Source organism: Leptosomus discolor, chromosome 15 (genome assembly GCF_034619465.1).
Source record: "Leptosomus discolor isolate bLepDis1 chromosome 15, bLepDis1.hap2, whole genome shotgun sequence".
Taxonomy (NCBI): Eukaryota; Metazoa; Chordata; class Aves; order Leptosomiformes; family Leptosomidae; genus Leptosomus; species Leptosomus discolor.
This window is the reverse complement of record NC_141405.1, coordinates 4598941-4615481: the sequence shown is the minus strand read 5'-3', so window position 1 is coordinate 4615481 and position 16541 is coordinate 4598941. Positions and strand designations below refer to the sequence as shown.

At 56.4% G+C, this 16541-nt stretch overlaps 1 protein-coding gene across 1 annotated transcript in view; it reads left to right on the top strand.

Annotated features, from left to right (window-relative positions):
• BAIAP2 (BAR/IMD domain containing adaptor protein 2) overlaps positions 1-16541 on the top strand; it is a 46453-nt gene that overhangs the window by 12802 nt on the left and 17110 nt on the right. Inside the window, 3 exon segments of the mRNA XM_086473404.1 lie at positions 10506-10567; positions 10879-10950; positions 11341-11478. Coding sequence (XP_086329530.1) covers positions 10506-10567; positions 10879-10950; positions 11341-11478 — 272 coding nt within the window.

Below are 16541 nucleotides of genomic sequence, written 5' to 3'. Positions count from 1 at the left end.
GGATGCTGCAGCCTCTCGTTAAGGCGCCTGGGGGGCCGAGATGGGTTTTGGTCTCGTTGCTTCTGCAGTCCCAGGGGAACTCCTCCTCCTCCTGGTCCCTCCTGCAGGTCTGGCTCACTGTGCTGGGAGATGGGAAACTGTACTCATTAATGCCGTCCCTCCGAGGCGGTCAATTAGCAGAGAAGAGGTTGAGCTGAAGTAAATCCGGAGGCCGATGAAGCAGTCGGTGAACAGCCCCTCGGAGGGGCCAGGCTTCGGCTTTTGCCGTGTCGTGCTCGGTGTCAGCCACTGCTCGCCCCCAGCCAGGGCTGCTCTGGTGCGGCCGTGCACAGCTCGCTGGCTGCGTCTGAATTTTAATGGGGAAGCGGTAAGTGTCTATGGAAACCGATTCTATCGCTTGGATTAGAGCTGCCTGTAGCAATCTGTTTCTGTTTAATAAATAAAACACAAGAGCCTTGTGTGCGATGCGTGCAGCGACTGAGATTGCAAGGGCTGTGCAGACCTTCCTGTCCAAGGCTTCCTCTTCTGCCTCTCGGGGGGGTGAAAGATGCAGCAGCTTTGTCCTCCTGGAAGTGAAAGCTTGGGAAAGCCTTATCAGGGACGGCTCAGCTGGGCGAGGGCAGGAGCTTGGGGACCACAAGCCCTGCCTCCCCTTCAGAGCTGCTCCAGGCTTTGCTCCCATGTAAAACCTGGCTTTGGTGTCATCTTGGTCCTGCTTCCTCGCCTAAGGACGGTGGTTTGACAGCAGGTATCCTTAGGGCCCCCTCGCAGTCTCCTGTCATGCATTTGGTGTGTGGCTTGAGCATGTTGGGGTTGGTTTAAGATGTTCCCAAATTACTACATCTTCCCCTCTTGGTGTGAGCGTGTCTGAGGGAGCATCCTGGCAGCTCGTGCTCGGTCCGGAGCCGTGGCGAGCGGCTGCTTCTCCGACCTCCTGCTTTGTTGATCTTGCTGATATTTATTGTGGCAGCTGCTCTGTGCAGAGGAAAGTTAAGATAAAATTTCTGGCTGCAGTTTACTGGAGCTGATAACAGTCGGGGACACAACCCCCTCCCAGCGGGATGTGTAAACAGGGGCTGAAAATGTTTGAGAGCGGGGCTGTGCTCGCCAAAGGTACGGCTTTTCCTGGGAACACCTTTACCTTATCGGGCCCTGCGCTGGGATTGCTGATAGTGCCGGAAAGGAGCGCTGGCGTCTGCGTTATTTCATTCCTTACCAGAGGCCGCAGCAAATGGGGATGTTGATAATTGTCAGTGGCACGAACGTGCTCCCACCCTGTGCCACAGGGAAAGCTGCTCCGAGACACCAGGCAGGGCTCTGGGGTGCTCTGGTTGGGGCTGCAGCTCGCATCTCTTTCCAGCCTCCACAGAAAAGAGATTTTTTTTTTTCCCTCCTTAACCCTTTCTTTTCAGAATATGGATAGTTTCCTGATGCTTATTTCTGGGACAGGAGGTGTCAAAAGAACATAAAAATACACAGGTCCTATGTCTACAAGGTGATGAAGGCAGCCACGTCTGTCCCTGGCTCTCCTGCCTGCACTGCAGTGATGCTGCCTGTGCCAGGGTGGTCGCAGGGGCTCTGCACCCCCTGGGTGATGCAGCACGGCTGGGGACCAGGAGCTCTGGCTGGGTTTGCGGCACCCTGGGGTGCTGGGAGAACACTCGGAGGCTGCCCCGTGCTGGGAGAGCTGCTCAGAACTGGCCGTGTTTTCACACTGTCCCTCTCCAATAGCATTTGTGACTCCAAGGAGTTGCTCTTTAAGTTGGGCACTGGAGAACCGACAGCACAGCCAGCCGGGGTGGCCCGTTCTGCTCTGTGCTGGCTCTTTTAAAAACACATTCCTGTGAAGGGAGTGATGCTGCCCGTTTGCCGTGCTGAAAAGAGTCAGCAGCCTGATAATGCTGCCTCCCAGCTTAGCTCTCTGCTCCCCACCTGCTTAGCTCTCCACATTTTTTTGTAAATTCTCCATCAGATTTTAGCAACTGTGTGTAGACAGGATAATCCCGGGTGGTAATGGAAAACTCGGCGGTAATAAAGCACTTGAGCTGTAATCGGCTCTGTGGCTTGAGTTTTCAGGTGCAAGCGTCTGGCAGGGGTGTACCTCTGTCTGAACCCCGCTGCCGTGGCCTTCCTGGGAGCTGGATCCCTGGGGAGGGTCGGCAGGGAAGCTGCTCCCCTCCCTGCTCTGCTCTCAGGGCTGCTGCCCGGTTCCTGGCCCTTGGAGGATTTAGACCCATGCCCACAGTTCCTCTTTGAGAGGGGATCCTTACGCTGTTCGTCACATCCGCAGCGGTTGCTGCGGTGGCTTTTGGGAAGCTGGCGTGAAGAGCATGAATATGGCGTGTCTGATCAGCAAAGGTCTGCCGCAGGCTTGATGCGGGAATGGTTTGTAGGCGTTTCCAAGGAGCCCCAGTCACACGTGCACAAATGCTCGGGTGACTGGCCCTTGTCCAGCTCCTGCTTAGGTCCCTTGGATGCTACTCAAAATGTTGTTTCTTTTGTCCCCTGTGAAACTGGGCCATGACAAAGTAATAGGAAGGGGTTTTTTTCTTCCCAAGAGAGGTACTTTCCTGATAAGTGGAGCCAGAGGCAGTTCCCACCAGGCTGGGAGCTCACCGGGACGCTGGGGCTGTGCAGCACCTGCAGGAAACTCCTCCGGGGCTGGAGGTGGATTTTGCTTTGCAGCTGGTTTTCTAGAAGGTCTTTTTGAATTGGTGAAAGCTGCTCTGACTGAAGCAGGGGGCTCTGAAAGGACAAGATATGCAGTAATTAGTGGAGCCAAAATGAGCCTCTGGTAGATAACTGCTTTGTTCTGGTACACAGTTTGCACAGTAAAGTCGGGACCGGTGGCACCTTCATGGTTCAATCGTTTGCTGTGGAGCTGTTTGGTGTCAGTGGAGGATGCTGGGCTTCAGGAGTTTTAAACTACCTCTGTACAGCTTTTAAAACACTGATGAGCATCACGGAGGGATGCAGGACAGAGCCGTCTCCACCGGGCATGCTGTGCCCATCAGAGCTGGGCACAGAGCCTGGTCCTGTCCGTGATGCAGCTGTAGAGCCAGGGTGCCACCAGCCTGTGCCCTGGTGGGATGGTAACCGTGGCAGCTCCTGGGGAGGAGCAGACCAGCCCGGTGGGATGTTCACGGCTGCCCGGGCCAGTTCAGCCTCTTGTCTTCACTGCAGCCTCTTGTCTTCACTGCAGCCTCTTGGCCTGGCCCGGCTCTCAGCCATGGCGTGGTTCAGAGGCTTTGTGCTGCGCTGAATCCTCTGGGGAGAGGGATTAATCTGTTAATTGGATTTGCAGTTGTTTTGGGTAGAGGCTGCCTGCAGCAGCAGAGATGCAGCTATAGATCCTGTGAATGTCAAAGGCCGCCCAGTGTTCAGTGTGTGAGCGGGGACCGCTGGAGCTGGTGGTGGCCGATGTCTGCTGGGGACTTGCCAGAGCAGCGCCCAGAAAAAAGGAGGCTGAACCTCAGGCAATATGTGCCTGTGGTGGGTGACATGGTGTCCCTGCAGTGAGGTCCTTCTGCCCGTGGAGACCAGCTCCTGGGTGGGAGAGCGGTGGTGATCTTGTTGCTCAGTCCTTTTCAAAACTGGACGTAACGATGCACTGGATGGCTTGTGAGTAATAACTTTGTGCTGGTGGAAGAACAGATGTTCTGGACCTGCTGTTCCACCTGCAATTCTGTGAAAAGCCCTGATTTGCCAGGGAAGTTGTTCCAGAAATTCAGGACTCAGCCTCCAAGCTGTGTAGCTCCCTTAGGGAAGGAACTTGCGGGAATGGGCTTGCTGAGGATGCAGAAACACAGGAAAGGCCTCTTAAAAACTGCTGCCAGCCTCAGAGAGGGCCGCTGCTGCTGCCTGCATTGCCTTTTCCCTGCCTTCAAGTCTTCTGATTAAAAGCAGACTGCCAGAGCAGTAGGCTTGTTCTCACCAACCTGTGTTTGGGTAAGTCACGGTGGAGGGTTGTTAAATGAGCATCTGCGAAGAGCATGTTGCCTGGCTGGAGTTTCTAGCGCGTAGCAGCTGTGTGTAACGTTTGGGTTTCACCTTCAGTGGTGACATCTTCCAGGGATGCCTACCTGCTGTGTGCCCGGGACGAGCTCCCGCAGGGATACTCCATCCTTTCGGGAGGGACGGAGGGGCCACGTTTGTGTCCGGGGGGTGGTTTCTGCCATCCATCGGCAATGCTGTGAGCTTGGCGGGTTTTAAGAAGGGGTTGCAGCTTGGTGTGTGCCAGCCCCAGGTCCTGGAGGTGTTTGCTTCCCCTCCCGGGGCTGCTGGTGTGCGGGAGGGATCGGCGCACGTGGGTCCGAGCCAGGCTGGTGAATGTGAGGTCTGCGCAGTCACGTTCTCCTGTGCTAATTAATCCTGTGCCACCAGTATAGCTGCTGCCAGAGCAGTTGGGCACTAGGGACTCGCTGGTCTGTACATCATGATACAGATCCATGATCTGTAAGTGTCCGGGGGGGGGGCTGTTGGGAAGCACGGGGCATCACAGATCACCCAGGTCTCTAATCCATCCATGGTAAAAGTGTCAATGGCAAGTGCTGAGCCTGAGGGAGCCGATTACTGGAAATGCGTCGTTGAACTTGCCTGAGTCAGGGTGCCTTGGGAAGCTTTTCCTGCCCTTTTTTTTTTTCCCTTTACCTTGTCTCTCAATAAATAAATAAAAAATGTCTTAAGCTTTGCCAAGCTGGGTTGAAGCAGAGGCTCCAAACAGAGCTGATCATTATAATGCTGATGAGTTGCTAATATAACATCAACAAATCGGCACCATCCTTTGGGGCTGTGATAAGTGAAACCTTTTTGAAGAGGAAATAGATGACTCAGCGTGGAGAAGCTGATTGTTTCCCCACACGCGTATCCTTCCCGCTGCACACGCACGGATCTTCCCCCGAGTTGTCTTGCGATTGAATGTCAGCGCTGATCGAGTCAGAGCCGCCTTGTCTGGGTGAGGCGTGGGGCTGTGAGGTGCTTCTCTCCGTGACTCGAGGGCTTGTTTGTGGCAGGGCCAGGTTCACTGTTGGACTCGATCTTAAAGGTCTTTTCCAACCTAAACGATTCTGTGATCCCATGGGCTGTGTCTGTGGTCTCGGATCAAGACCCGTTAGTATGAGGGAAGAGGAAAAAAGATTGCAGAAGTCTGCAGTGGTGTGCTGCTGCCTTCGGTCTGGCTTGGTCGGATCTCCAGCACGTGATGTGCGAGCAGAGTTGTTGCTGGTCTGCATTTAAGGGTGGGGGGCAGCCGTGCCGCAGTGGGGATGTGCCTGAGCAGTGATGGTGGGAGCTGGGGGAGGGGGGGTGAGGCCACACTCACTGCTGGTGGTCAATGGAGAATGGAAGATGTGAAACTGGGTGGCATGCAGCGCTGAAAGGGGAACTGGTAACCACTGGGCTGAGAGCCCTGCCCTGCTGAGTCCGGGCGGGGGGCACGATTTCACCCTGAAGCAATGCTTTGTTAATAATTGGGCATGAGGCTGATGCTCTCTACCCCACTCCCCCCTCAAAAAAAAAAAAAAAAAACAAACAAACAAAAAAAACCCCAACCAAACAGCCCAAACTGATGGAGCTTTCCTGTCCAGCAAAGTCTGGGAGGAGTGAAATGGGTGCCTGTGTTGGAGCAGTGCCTGGTGCAGGGACCTCCTGGCCCCTTCTCCTCCAGCCACCCGGTGCTTTTGCATCTTCTCATGCCCTGGGAACGCGCATCCCTTCTCTGGGTTCGGGTGCTTGCTTGGCATCAAAGAATTGGGCTAACAGCATTTAACCAGCCATTGAAAAGCAGATTTTCTCTTTTTCCTCTTGGGCTTCAGGAGCTCAAACAGTTTGCCCTGTTACTGTCTGTTGCTTTTTCTCATTAATGAGCAAATACTCCTCTTCTGGTAGCTCAGTTACTTCGCTTGACGGCACCGTTGCCTTTCCTGGTCTCCCTTAACAAAAAGCAACAGGGAGAAGCCCAGCACGGTGTCAAACAGCAGAAGGAGCTGAGCCCCTGGACTCCTTGTTTCATCCTTTCATACTCTTTGTTTGGGATCTGAATATCCAGAGCAAGTGACCTTGATAGCGAGTGATGCCAACAGCGCCTCATCCTCCGTCTTAGGGGAGCGAGGCGCGACGGTGGCGAGGATGCAGTGCTGTTTGCTCGCCAAAGCATCCCTGATGTCTGTGGCATTGGGACAGGCTGGGTTGCTTCAGCCCTGCACCAGCATCTGCGTGTTCTGGCTTGTAGCAGTTTGACTCCTTTGCCAGGGCATTGTTTGGTATTTTTATTAAAAATGGCTTGTACCTAGCTCGAGAAGGGAGGGGAAAAAATAATCTTTAGGCTCTGAAAGCTCAAAAACCCTGTGAGATGGGTTCCTACTGCTCTGCCTTCTGGAAGGGGCAGCTGGCTCCTGCGTGGGGCCTGCGGTGTCGATAGCGATGGGAGGGATGTGGAACAACCTGTTTGCCTGTTCCCGGCTGGGTGTGGTAGGGAAGGGCCCACAATAGCCCCTATAGTTCTCCCAGAACGATACTGTGAGTCAGACAGACGTAAATAGCAACTCCTCCTCGCCTCTTTGTGCTTCGCAGCCTGCGGAAAGGTGTGTGAGCCCAGCACAGGCAGGTGAAATCCTTGCTCTGCCGTGTCCTGCCTTTCCCTGTCCTTATTTTTGCCTCTGGGCTTAGGTGAGGCTCTTGACCTTGGGTTTCTTGACCTGTAGGATGTGCATTTTGGCAGCGAGGCTAGCGCAGTGCTCGCTCTCAGTATGCCATTTGCACCGTGACCCGAGCTCTCGCCCTGTTCTCTGCCCTGCTGCGCAGCGGTAATTATCATGTTTGACTTACAAATACCACTGGTAGGTGATGCAAAACGCCCGTGGCGTGGGCGGCTGTGCCGTGGCCGGGGTGTATGCCCCAGTGCCATCCCTGCTGCTAAGCTTTGCTAATGCCATGGGTCCTCTTCTGAGCCAGGGTTTGAAATTTTTAGGCTTTCCGACCACCGTCGTATCTTGTAGTCACAGTTTAACTTCTTCCCTGCCGCCGCGCTGGGTCAGTCTGAGCGGTTTCAGGGTGAAATGGCTGTTAATGTCGAACAAGGTCTGGTTTTGCGGTGGCTTTTTTTTTTTGAAAGGCTTTTTGCTTTTTTGCAGGGGTGAAGCAGCTCGTGGCGTGGAGGTGTTGGAGGTGTCCTGTGTGAATTCACGCAGTGCCACAGCTACTGTTTGGGGGGGGGGGGGGTGGTTAGGTCAAACCCTGCTGCTGCCCAGCGATGGTGGTGGCCATGGGAAGCCCAGAGCCGATTCCTTCGGAGCCGGTTGGGCTATCTTGGCTCCAGAGGAAGCTCTCGTGCCTCTGCACAGCCCAGCACCGGGCAGGCATCCAGCCGCCTTCCTGCGCCGCGCGGTGCTCACCTTGAGCTGCTCTTGGCACCGGGCTGGCCACACCACCGGCAAAGGTGCAGCAAACTGGCCGTGGCAGGGGAGCGTGCGGGGTGGGGGGACAGCAGCGTCCCCTCGCGCAGGCTGGGACGTGGAGCAGCTTCCAGCAGGGACACGGTTTTGGGTGGGGAAGGCTCCACACCGCTGCTCGCTTTGATGTGGGGCTGAAACGCCCCGTGCTCTCACTGCGATAAGAGCTGAGCGGGTGGCGGTGGGGAAAGCAGATGCAGGAAGATGCGTATCGCGCACCTCCCTGGCTCCTGGGAGCCGGTTAATTCCCTGGGTGAGGAATGCAGTGGGGGCAGAGCCCTGTGGTCCCAGCGCAGGGGGCTGGGCGTACCCAGCACCCGGATTTGGGGACGTATATATTATTTCTGAGCACCCTGGCCCCTGCTCTCCTGGGTGGATTGGGAGCTCAGCGGTGGTGGCCAGAACGCCCTGGGCCAACCCCGTGCTGCCTTTCTCAGCTGGGGTTTCCACCCCGACCAAACGGGAAGCGAAAGGGAGAGGGGGTGGCAGGAGCTTTGGAAATACGGAGCGACCCGCCCTGGCCTGGATACACTCTTGAAAAGGCGACCTCAGCCAAGCAGCGGCGCGACGTCATCGCCTCCTGGCAGTGGGAATTTGTGCACTTCCCACGACTGAGCCGCCGCAGCCCAACCGGAGAGCAATTTCCTGGCGGTCTCGTGGTGGCGACCCCTCGCTTGGACCTCCTCGTTCAGGCGTGAAGCTCTTTCACCGCAGCTGGCTGCGTGCTCAGCGTGAGGGCCGGGGGCTGCTCCGCTTTGCTCAGCACCTTGCAACGCGGCTGGCGAAGTTACGGCCGGCTCAGTGGCCGCGGGAGTCTCGGTACACGGTTTTCTCCCGGCAAAGGAGGGGAGCCGCAGCCGTGCGGTCACCTCCTTGCTTTGCGGGACGCTTTGTGCGTCACTGGATGCTTTGTGCATTGCTGTTCTCTCAAGGAGCCAAGCGGGGGGCACAGGGGGACAGTGACCCTGGTGCCAGTTGGCGCTGGCTGAGGGCCTGCCGGTGCCACAGCTGGTTCTGTTACTGGATCGACCTGCGGTGGAGGGGGCTGGCGCCTGCCAAGGACAAAAAGGGATCAGATTTTAATGTTTGCAGAAGGTTTTGAGACACAGTGTATGGTGCAAAGTACAAATTGCTTCAGACACAAAAGCAAAGTGACGTTGGGCCAGGTTGTTCCTGATCGGCCGGTGGTGTTGACACTTGGTTGGCGCATGGCCCGCGTGCCCGGGCACGTGGTGCGCTGCGGACGGGCTGACCAAGCAGCAAGCTGGGGCTGGCCCAGCGTACACCAGCTGGTTTTGTGCTGGATGAGGGTCCCAAGGGTTCCCTTGCACCAGTGAGATGCCGGTTTGGCTCATCCCAGTCTCACTGTTGCTGGGCTTTGACTCCCAGTACAGAGGATGCAGAAGTCCTGGAGCCTGGGATGGACCTGTCCTCTGCAGAGGACTTGTGTTTTCCTGCACCCTCTAAATCCACCAAAACCACAGCGTTTCCTGGGGCTGGGTTTGTGCTGGAGCAGGACAGGAGTGAGCAGCCCCGTGTGGAAGCAAACCGGGGCTCTGTGTGTCTCGGCTGCTGGGGGACCGAGGAAGGGGGACCCGCTGTTAGGTGGGATTAGGGCTGTGGCTGCTCGCCCCTGGATCCCTACTGGGAGCCGCTACCTCCACCTCGGGCAGCCTCAGGAGCGTTGCATCACCTCCTCCAGCACGTTGTCCTGGGGCTCCAGGGCTGGGGTCCCCTTCCCATTGCGTTTCCCATCTCTGAGGCTGCTATTCTTACACTTCAGACTCCATGTGCGTTTTTATGGGCTGCATAATCAGGGCTTTGAGTTATCCCAGCTGCTGTTCTGCTTTTTCTGGGATGGGGTGTGGGATGCAGCTTCCCTTCAGAGAGCCCCTGTGGGTGCTGGGGGGCTGCAGGTCCTGCTGAGGATGAGCCCTGAGATGGGAGCAGCTTGGAGACACAGCTTATGGAGTTTGGTTTACAAACAGCTCCGTGTAGACTGGAAGCCTCCTGGGAAGCTGCAACCCACCATGCTGGAAGTGAGAGCTTCCTAACTCAGCCCTTACAAATCACTGATGGAGCTCAGCTCTCCCCGAGAGCTTGCTCTGATCCAGAGATGGTGCTTTTAGTCGAGCGCTAGCACTGGCTCCTCTCCTGAAAGATGCTCCCACAGGCCCCTGTTGGGGCTTTTGCTGAGGCAGGACTCTGCCCTTCCTCCCGGGAGAAGCGAGGTGGGTGTGTGACTCAATTCTGCATTTGAAAAGAAAAATTAAAGGAAGAGACAAAGCAGAGCAGGGAGCCCTTGGCTGTGGGCAGTGGCTTTTGCAGCAGCCCTGCACCACGGCTCTGCCCTCGCTGCCCAGGGCAGGGCTGCCCACACACGGCTCAGCCGCCAAGGTTGAACAGGTCCCGTGGTTTTGAGGCAAATATCGACACAGGGCTTAGCTCTGTGTCCTGTGACCTGGACTGGGTCCCAGGGCTGTGTCTGTGCGCTGCCTGGCTGCTGGGGAGAGGGCTGCAGGTGCTCCGTGCTTGGCTTTGGGCTGGACGTGCAGCCGGGAGAGCGTCAGGCGAAGCTCCGGGCTGTAACGGTGTTGTTTAAATTCCCATCTCTGTTATTAGCGCAGCCTCTCTCATCTCCAGCTGCTCCCTTCAGTATCTGGACTGGGAATCAGGTCAAGATGAGGGACCTTTCTTGGTCCTGTCATCTCTGGCTGCTTTGTCACACCCTTGGGGCCAGGCTAAGGGCTGGCATGGGCAGAGCCGTGCTGTAGCTGGGGTGGCCGACAGCACGGTGGGTCATGGGCAGGGCTGCCCCTGGGTGCTGGTGCTGCTTGTCCTTGTTTCCCTTCATGCTACACAAAACACGCGTGTTCGTGTCTCAAGGGAACATCAGCTCACCTACAGCTCCCTGAAGATGGGCACCGGCGTGCTCTAGGAGCACTCATGGGTCTGACTGTGGACCCTTCCCTGCTATGGGGCACTGCCTGCCCCACCCTCAGGGTGTCCCCCTGAGTTTGGCCCCTCAAGCCACCTTCCTGCCTCTTGTCTTTGCAGGAGACGTGCTCTTCCAGATGGCAGAAGTCCACAGGCAGATCCAGAACCAGCTGGAGGAGATGGTGAGTGCCCCAGTCCGGGTGTGCAAGGCTCTCTGCCTGGCCACGGGCTCTGCCGGTGCTGCAGCTGAGCAAAATCATTTTCCACGTCTTGTCTGGGTGACCCCAGCCCCTCTGACGTGGATTTGCTGAGCTGCAAAAGGTCTGGCCTGCTTGGGTGTCCGCTTCTGCCCTGCTGGGTCCCTCTCTGCGTGTGTGTCTGTCCCTTGCTGGCATCAGTCTGTACAGACCCTCTCCCCTGCCTGCCCCGGTGCTCTCCAGGCAGGCTTTGCCAGCCCTCACCAAGGAACCCCGTTTTCTGTTTCTGCCTGCAGCTCAAGTCCTTCCACAACGAGCTCCTGACGCAGCTGGAGCAGAAGGTGGAGCTGGACTCCCGGTACCTGAGTGTGAGTTACGGACTCAGGTGGTCGGGCAGCACAAACGCTGGCTGGGGCATCCCCGCGTCTCCCGTTCCTGCTGCCCGGCTACCCCCTCGCCTGCCTCCCTGATCGGGGGCGGTTGTGCCCAGACATTGCTCGTGCCCCCGGTGACAGACGGGTCCCTGGCCATCGCACACATCACCCCACACAGAACAGCATTTTCCCCAGTGCCGGGCTATTGCAGCCCCTGTTTGCTCTCTGGGCCATGGGGAACCCGCTGGGGAACCCACTTGGGAACCCACTTCACCCAACGTTTTGTGGGGGGCCCCTTGCTTCTGCCAACCCATGGCAGCAGGAGCTGCTGGTGGGGCAGGGGTTCAGTTTCAGCTGCTCAGAGCTTTCTCCTGTTGCGTCCAGGCTGCGCTGAAAAAATACCAGACAGAGCAAAGGAGCAAGGGGGACTCGCTCGACAAGTGCCAGGCAGAGCTGAAGAAACTTCGGAAGAAGAGCCAAGGCAGCAAAAACCCCCAGAAGTACTCTGACAAGGAGCTGCAGGTAGGACGCCGGGGGGGGGGGCACGGGAGCATCTCCCCCTTGTGCTGACGTGCAGGTGCTCGATGCCGCTTGCTGGAGGTGGCCCAGCTCTCGCAGGCGTTCGGATAAAGGCTTCCCGCTCTCTTCGGAGGAACGGGCGCAGCAGCATTAGGGGAGCGTGGTGGGGTGTGGGAGGTGTGGATAGGGAGGGGGCGGCAGCCCGTGATGGGAGCGGGTTGGTCTCAGAGTCACCCCGGGGGAGGACGGTGCAGAGGGGGAGGCTGCGAGCTCCACCGATGGCAGATGTTGTGCCGGGCGGTGCGGTGGTGACTAACCTGCTCGATGCTCCTGGTGCTTTTGATGATTTTTTTTTTTTGCTTAATGAATGAACCCGAAAAGATCATGAATTTCTGTTGTGCCAGATCCATCTTCCTCTGGATGGTGTTTTGCTTAAATATTTTCCGTGCCTGCTGCCGGGGCGCCCCTTCCCCCAGCCCGCCGGGGCGGCGGCGCGGGCCGGGGGCGGCTGCGGTGAATCACTGCGGTGTGATCGCGGTGTGGGCTCCCGCGCCAACCACGCACCGTTTGCAAACCGGGGCTGGGGTCCCTTACGGCACCTGCCTGGATGGTCTGTGCTGCGGGGTGGGCACGTTCCGGAGGTTGGGGCATCGGGATTCCCCACAGGGAGGCAGTCAGGGTCGGGATCTTGCTGAAGAGCACCCAGGGCACCTCCCTGGCTGGTGGCGGCAGCACCGGGGCTGTGAGCGGCACGTGCCAAGGGGCTGCGGCGCCCGGGTGGCTGATGCGTTCACAGCAGGAGTTGGTGTCCCTGAAGTCTGCAGCCTTTGGTTTGAGCTTCGCCCGGAGCGTGGCTGAACATGGCAAACTTTAACAAATAATCGATGTGCCTTCCTGCAAACCTGCCCTGGCTGAAAGTCCTTGGGCTGCAACTCGAGTTGAGGCCGTTGAATGATTGAGTAGTTCCCTGAAAAGGGGGAGATGAACTCTGAGGCCAGAAATTACCCAGTCTTGTCTCTGAGGCGTGAGAACATGCATTATGTTGTGACCAGGATCTGTTACTTTGGGTGCGATGGGCTGGTAACGTGTCAAAACGATCCGTGGCTGCTCAAGGGGGATCTAAACGTTGGTGGCACTTCACTCGCCAGGGCTGGGCACAGGGTGGCATTTAAAGGAATCGGCAGATAGTCACCGTGGAGGTTGTGCTGGAGAAGTGACATTCGTAATTGCACTAAAATTTGGGAAATCAGTCATTCTCGGTGGCATGAATCAGAATAAGCTCTGAAGGAGAAAAAATGCAGCCCCAGCCGTCCACCCTGGCTCTGTGTGCAGCTCCTGTGCAGCACCGGGCTGCACGCAGGAGGCACGGCTGGCCGGAGCGTCGCTGGAAGGTGTCGGTGCAGCAGCCTTGGGTGACCTGCCCGCCGAGGCGGGGGCTGGTGCCTTCTGGAGAGCTGAGCAGCTTCAACCACTTCTGAGCAGTGGCAGCTCCGCAAGCCCCGGCTCTGAAAGTCCTGCTGGGCGAGAAAAGCCCCGTTAGGCAGCGAGGCTCCGCGTGGGGCAACTCAGGGATCAAACCTGCTTTGCTATCCCCCACCTGCGAAAGCTGCTGATGGGGAGAACAGTGAAATTGCTGCCAGAGCCAGCCCTCTCCTGCCAACCCCCCCCCCCCCCAGGCTGCTGCCAGGCAGGGATCCCCATCCCACACCCGGAGCTGGAGGAGGAGAAAATCCATCCCAGTGATTGGCTTTATACAGCTGGGAGAGGAGCGATGGTTTGATCCTCCTGCTGTGATGTGGCGGGGATGGGGTAGTCCTGTTAGCGCGGCTGCTTTGGGCAGGGAAACAGGATCAGGCTTTCATTCTCTTAATCTTTCAGCAGTAAGTATTTAGGAAGCGCTTATCTCTGAAAAAGCCTTATGATGGCTTTTGAGCTTAGAGAGCTATGAGACTACTCAACTGCTCTCTTCTTTTTTTTTTCCACTCTACATCAAAATACAAAGTTAAATTGCTGAATTCAGCCAAGAGAGCAGTTCTCCCTCTGTTCTCTGCTGGCTGTGGTGCTGGCGGTCCCTTTCAACAGAAAAAGAAGGTGTTTTGGGCTGTTCATAGCTTTGCCTGGGCATCGGAGGGTGGGGGGGATTGCTGCAAGGGTGGCTCCAGCCTGGAGCTATGCGGGTGTTGAAACCAGGCTTAGTGGACAAGGGGCACCTGCAGAGCTGCTGGTGTTGTGCCATGGGGCTTTGCTCCACAAAAATCTCTCTCAACTGCCTTAAAACAGCTCCGTTCACCCTGGGGAGCCACTGTGTGCAGGTCGGTTTGTTTAGCTGGCCCAGAGCCACCGCTGCGGCCGGCTTGTAGAGTCCCCGGTGGCCTCCGAGTAGGTTGCTGAAGGCACCTCGTGATGCTTGCGGGAAGCTGAAGGCTTCGTCAGGTGGGTGCCTGGGGACCGCAGACAGATCGGACAACAACTGGGTGGAGCTCTTCTAATGGGCTGTTGCAGATTACTTGTCATGTCATGGGAGAAGCTGCTCTTGAGGGAAACATCCTGGTAGATACATCAGTCGTCTCCTTCGATAAAGCAATAACATCTTGCTCTTCTTCTGAAGACTCATCCACTTAAGCTACTGCAGCAGTCGGCGGCCAAGAGTCTGGTGCTCTGTCATCATCTCTCTTTGAATTTAATGCTAGGGGAAGCAGAATTCCTCCTTTCTGCCTTTTCACCACTTGAGTGACCACATCTTGTCATTGCCTGCTGGTGAGCTGGGTGGGCGAGATGGGAGAGGCAGCACGGTCCTCCTTCGGGGAGCTCCAGGACGTGGTTTCTGTACCGCCACCCCGCTCTGCTGAGGTGAGAGGAGACTTTCAGGCGCTGATTTACTGGGTGGCAGAGGACAGCCGTCACCTGGGCCAGGGTACCAGCATGGCTTTGGCTCCGTGCTCTGCTAGATTGATCAGAAAGCCCAGTAAAACAGCCCAGACTCTTCCATTCAGATTTTTCCCCTTTATAACGCAGAAATAAGTGCTGATATTCAGCAGGCGCTGCACAGTTATCTTGCGGCTGGTGAGCAGTAGCTTCGGGAAGACAAGGGGTGAAGAGGTCTGCTCGGGATAAGGCAGCAGCGTGACGCTCATGGACGCTTGCAGGAGGCTTCTCCTGAGCTGCATCAGCCACTTGTGGCATGGAGAGAGCTGATGCAGGTTGTCTGCAAGTCCCACATCATCTGGCCACTGTCTCTTGCACTTGTTTTGTGGAGTTCAGTTGATGAGGGTGGATTATAATGGTTGAGGATTTAAAACACCTTGTGGTTTTCAGTAAAGACGACTCACGTCACTTAAAAGCAGCTCAAAGTGCAATTACATTGCAGGAGTGATTTTTTCCATCCCCAAAGCTTTGTCTGTCACGGTCAAGGGAGATGCTGGGCTTGTGGATTGTTGCTGCTGAATGTCACAATAAAGCCAGGCTTTATATTCCTTGTGAATCAGTCTGGAGCTGTTGTTACACGTGAGGAATGAAAGCTGGGACAGCTGACTGCCTCGAGTGTCTCCTCTTGATTATGTAGCTACAGAGATTTTTTTTTTCACCTGTGTTGAAAACTGGGAGAATAAACCAATTCCATTCCCTACACATCTTTTATGAAGAAGAATGAGAACAGTATTAAGATTAAACTATCACCAAGGAAGCTAAACTGCTGTAATTTCATTAAATGCTGGTTATGATCAAGCTATGAAATCAAGGTCGCGATGGATTTGGGACCTTCATTGACTCAGCAGCTCAGCAATGAAGTTACGTTGGTTCAAACTATTTATCAAATCGTATTAATGCTATGAACAATTGGATTTCTCCATTGGACTGAGACGAAGATGGCTGTAATTCAGCCTAAATAGCAAAGCTGAAGCCGGCTGTTTGCGGTGAAAGGCTGTGCCTGACCCGGGTGAAAGGGCTTTTGGCGTGGCTGTGCCGGCGAGCAGCCGCCCCGGTAACTCCGGAGGGACGGAGGGAGCTCCCTGCTCCTCCCAGCCCCTGCAGAGCCAGGGCTTTGCCGAGCCGGAGGCGGTGGGCTCAGCTCCTGCCCCGATGCGTCTTCTGCTGTCCACACCTACACCTGCTCCTGCGGGAACATCTTAAGCATTAAATACCACTGTGCCAAATAACCTGGGGGGGGTTTATAAACTCTTGTAATTGAAACCTCATTTTGATATTCCCATCAGGTGAAATAATTTTAGGTATAGGTCAAGAAGCTCTAACTGGTAAGGAGTTTGCACAAACCAGGTTACAAGGGCTTATGTGAAAGTCAAATAGGGAAGAATTATGTAAAAGCTCAGCAGCTCCAGGTAACCCTCTCCAGGTTTTATCGTGCTGTAAAGCTGGGTTAGGCTGTGGGTGTCCAGTCCCAGCGAATACAGTCAGTGGGTGCGGGGAGGGGCGATGCATCAGCTCCGGGGCCGAGCTGCTGCGGTCGTGGGCAGCGTCAGAGTGTCCTTGCTGTGGCCGGGTTGGGACTGAGAGGGATCCCAGTTTTGGGAAGTACCTGAACTGCTTTTCCTCGGGGCTGAGGTGCCTCAAGTGACTTTCTGGAAAGCTGGTCCCTCTGTCCCCGTGCCTGTGCGGGTCAGGGCCATGTCTGGTGAGCATTTTGGTACCGAACCTTGTGCATGGAGCTGTTGATCCAGAGTGTCCCTGTACTGAGGGAACATTTTAAGCGATTGATTGTGAAACCCCCGCACAGCCGGCTGGAGAAAGCACTCGCTCGCCTGCTGTTTCACTCTCTGAATTTTATGTAAGATCACATGCGTGCGTGGATGGAGCTTTGCAGGAGCGGTGGAAGGCTGAGGCGCAGGGGCCGATGCACAGATGTGTGAGACGGGCAGCGTGGCGAGGGGCGGCAGCCCTTCTCGGCGGCGGGAGGGGGGGCTGGCAGCCTCGCAGCAGGGCAGCTGTCGGGGCCGTGCTCCCTCCGATCCGCTCACTGCGTTGTGTCACCTTTGGGCACCATCAGCGCGGCGGCGGCCGCAGCACCCCAGAGGAGGGGTTTGGCCACGGGGGGATAGCGGTGGAGCGGCGGA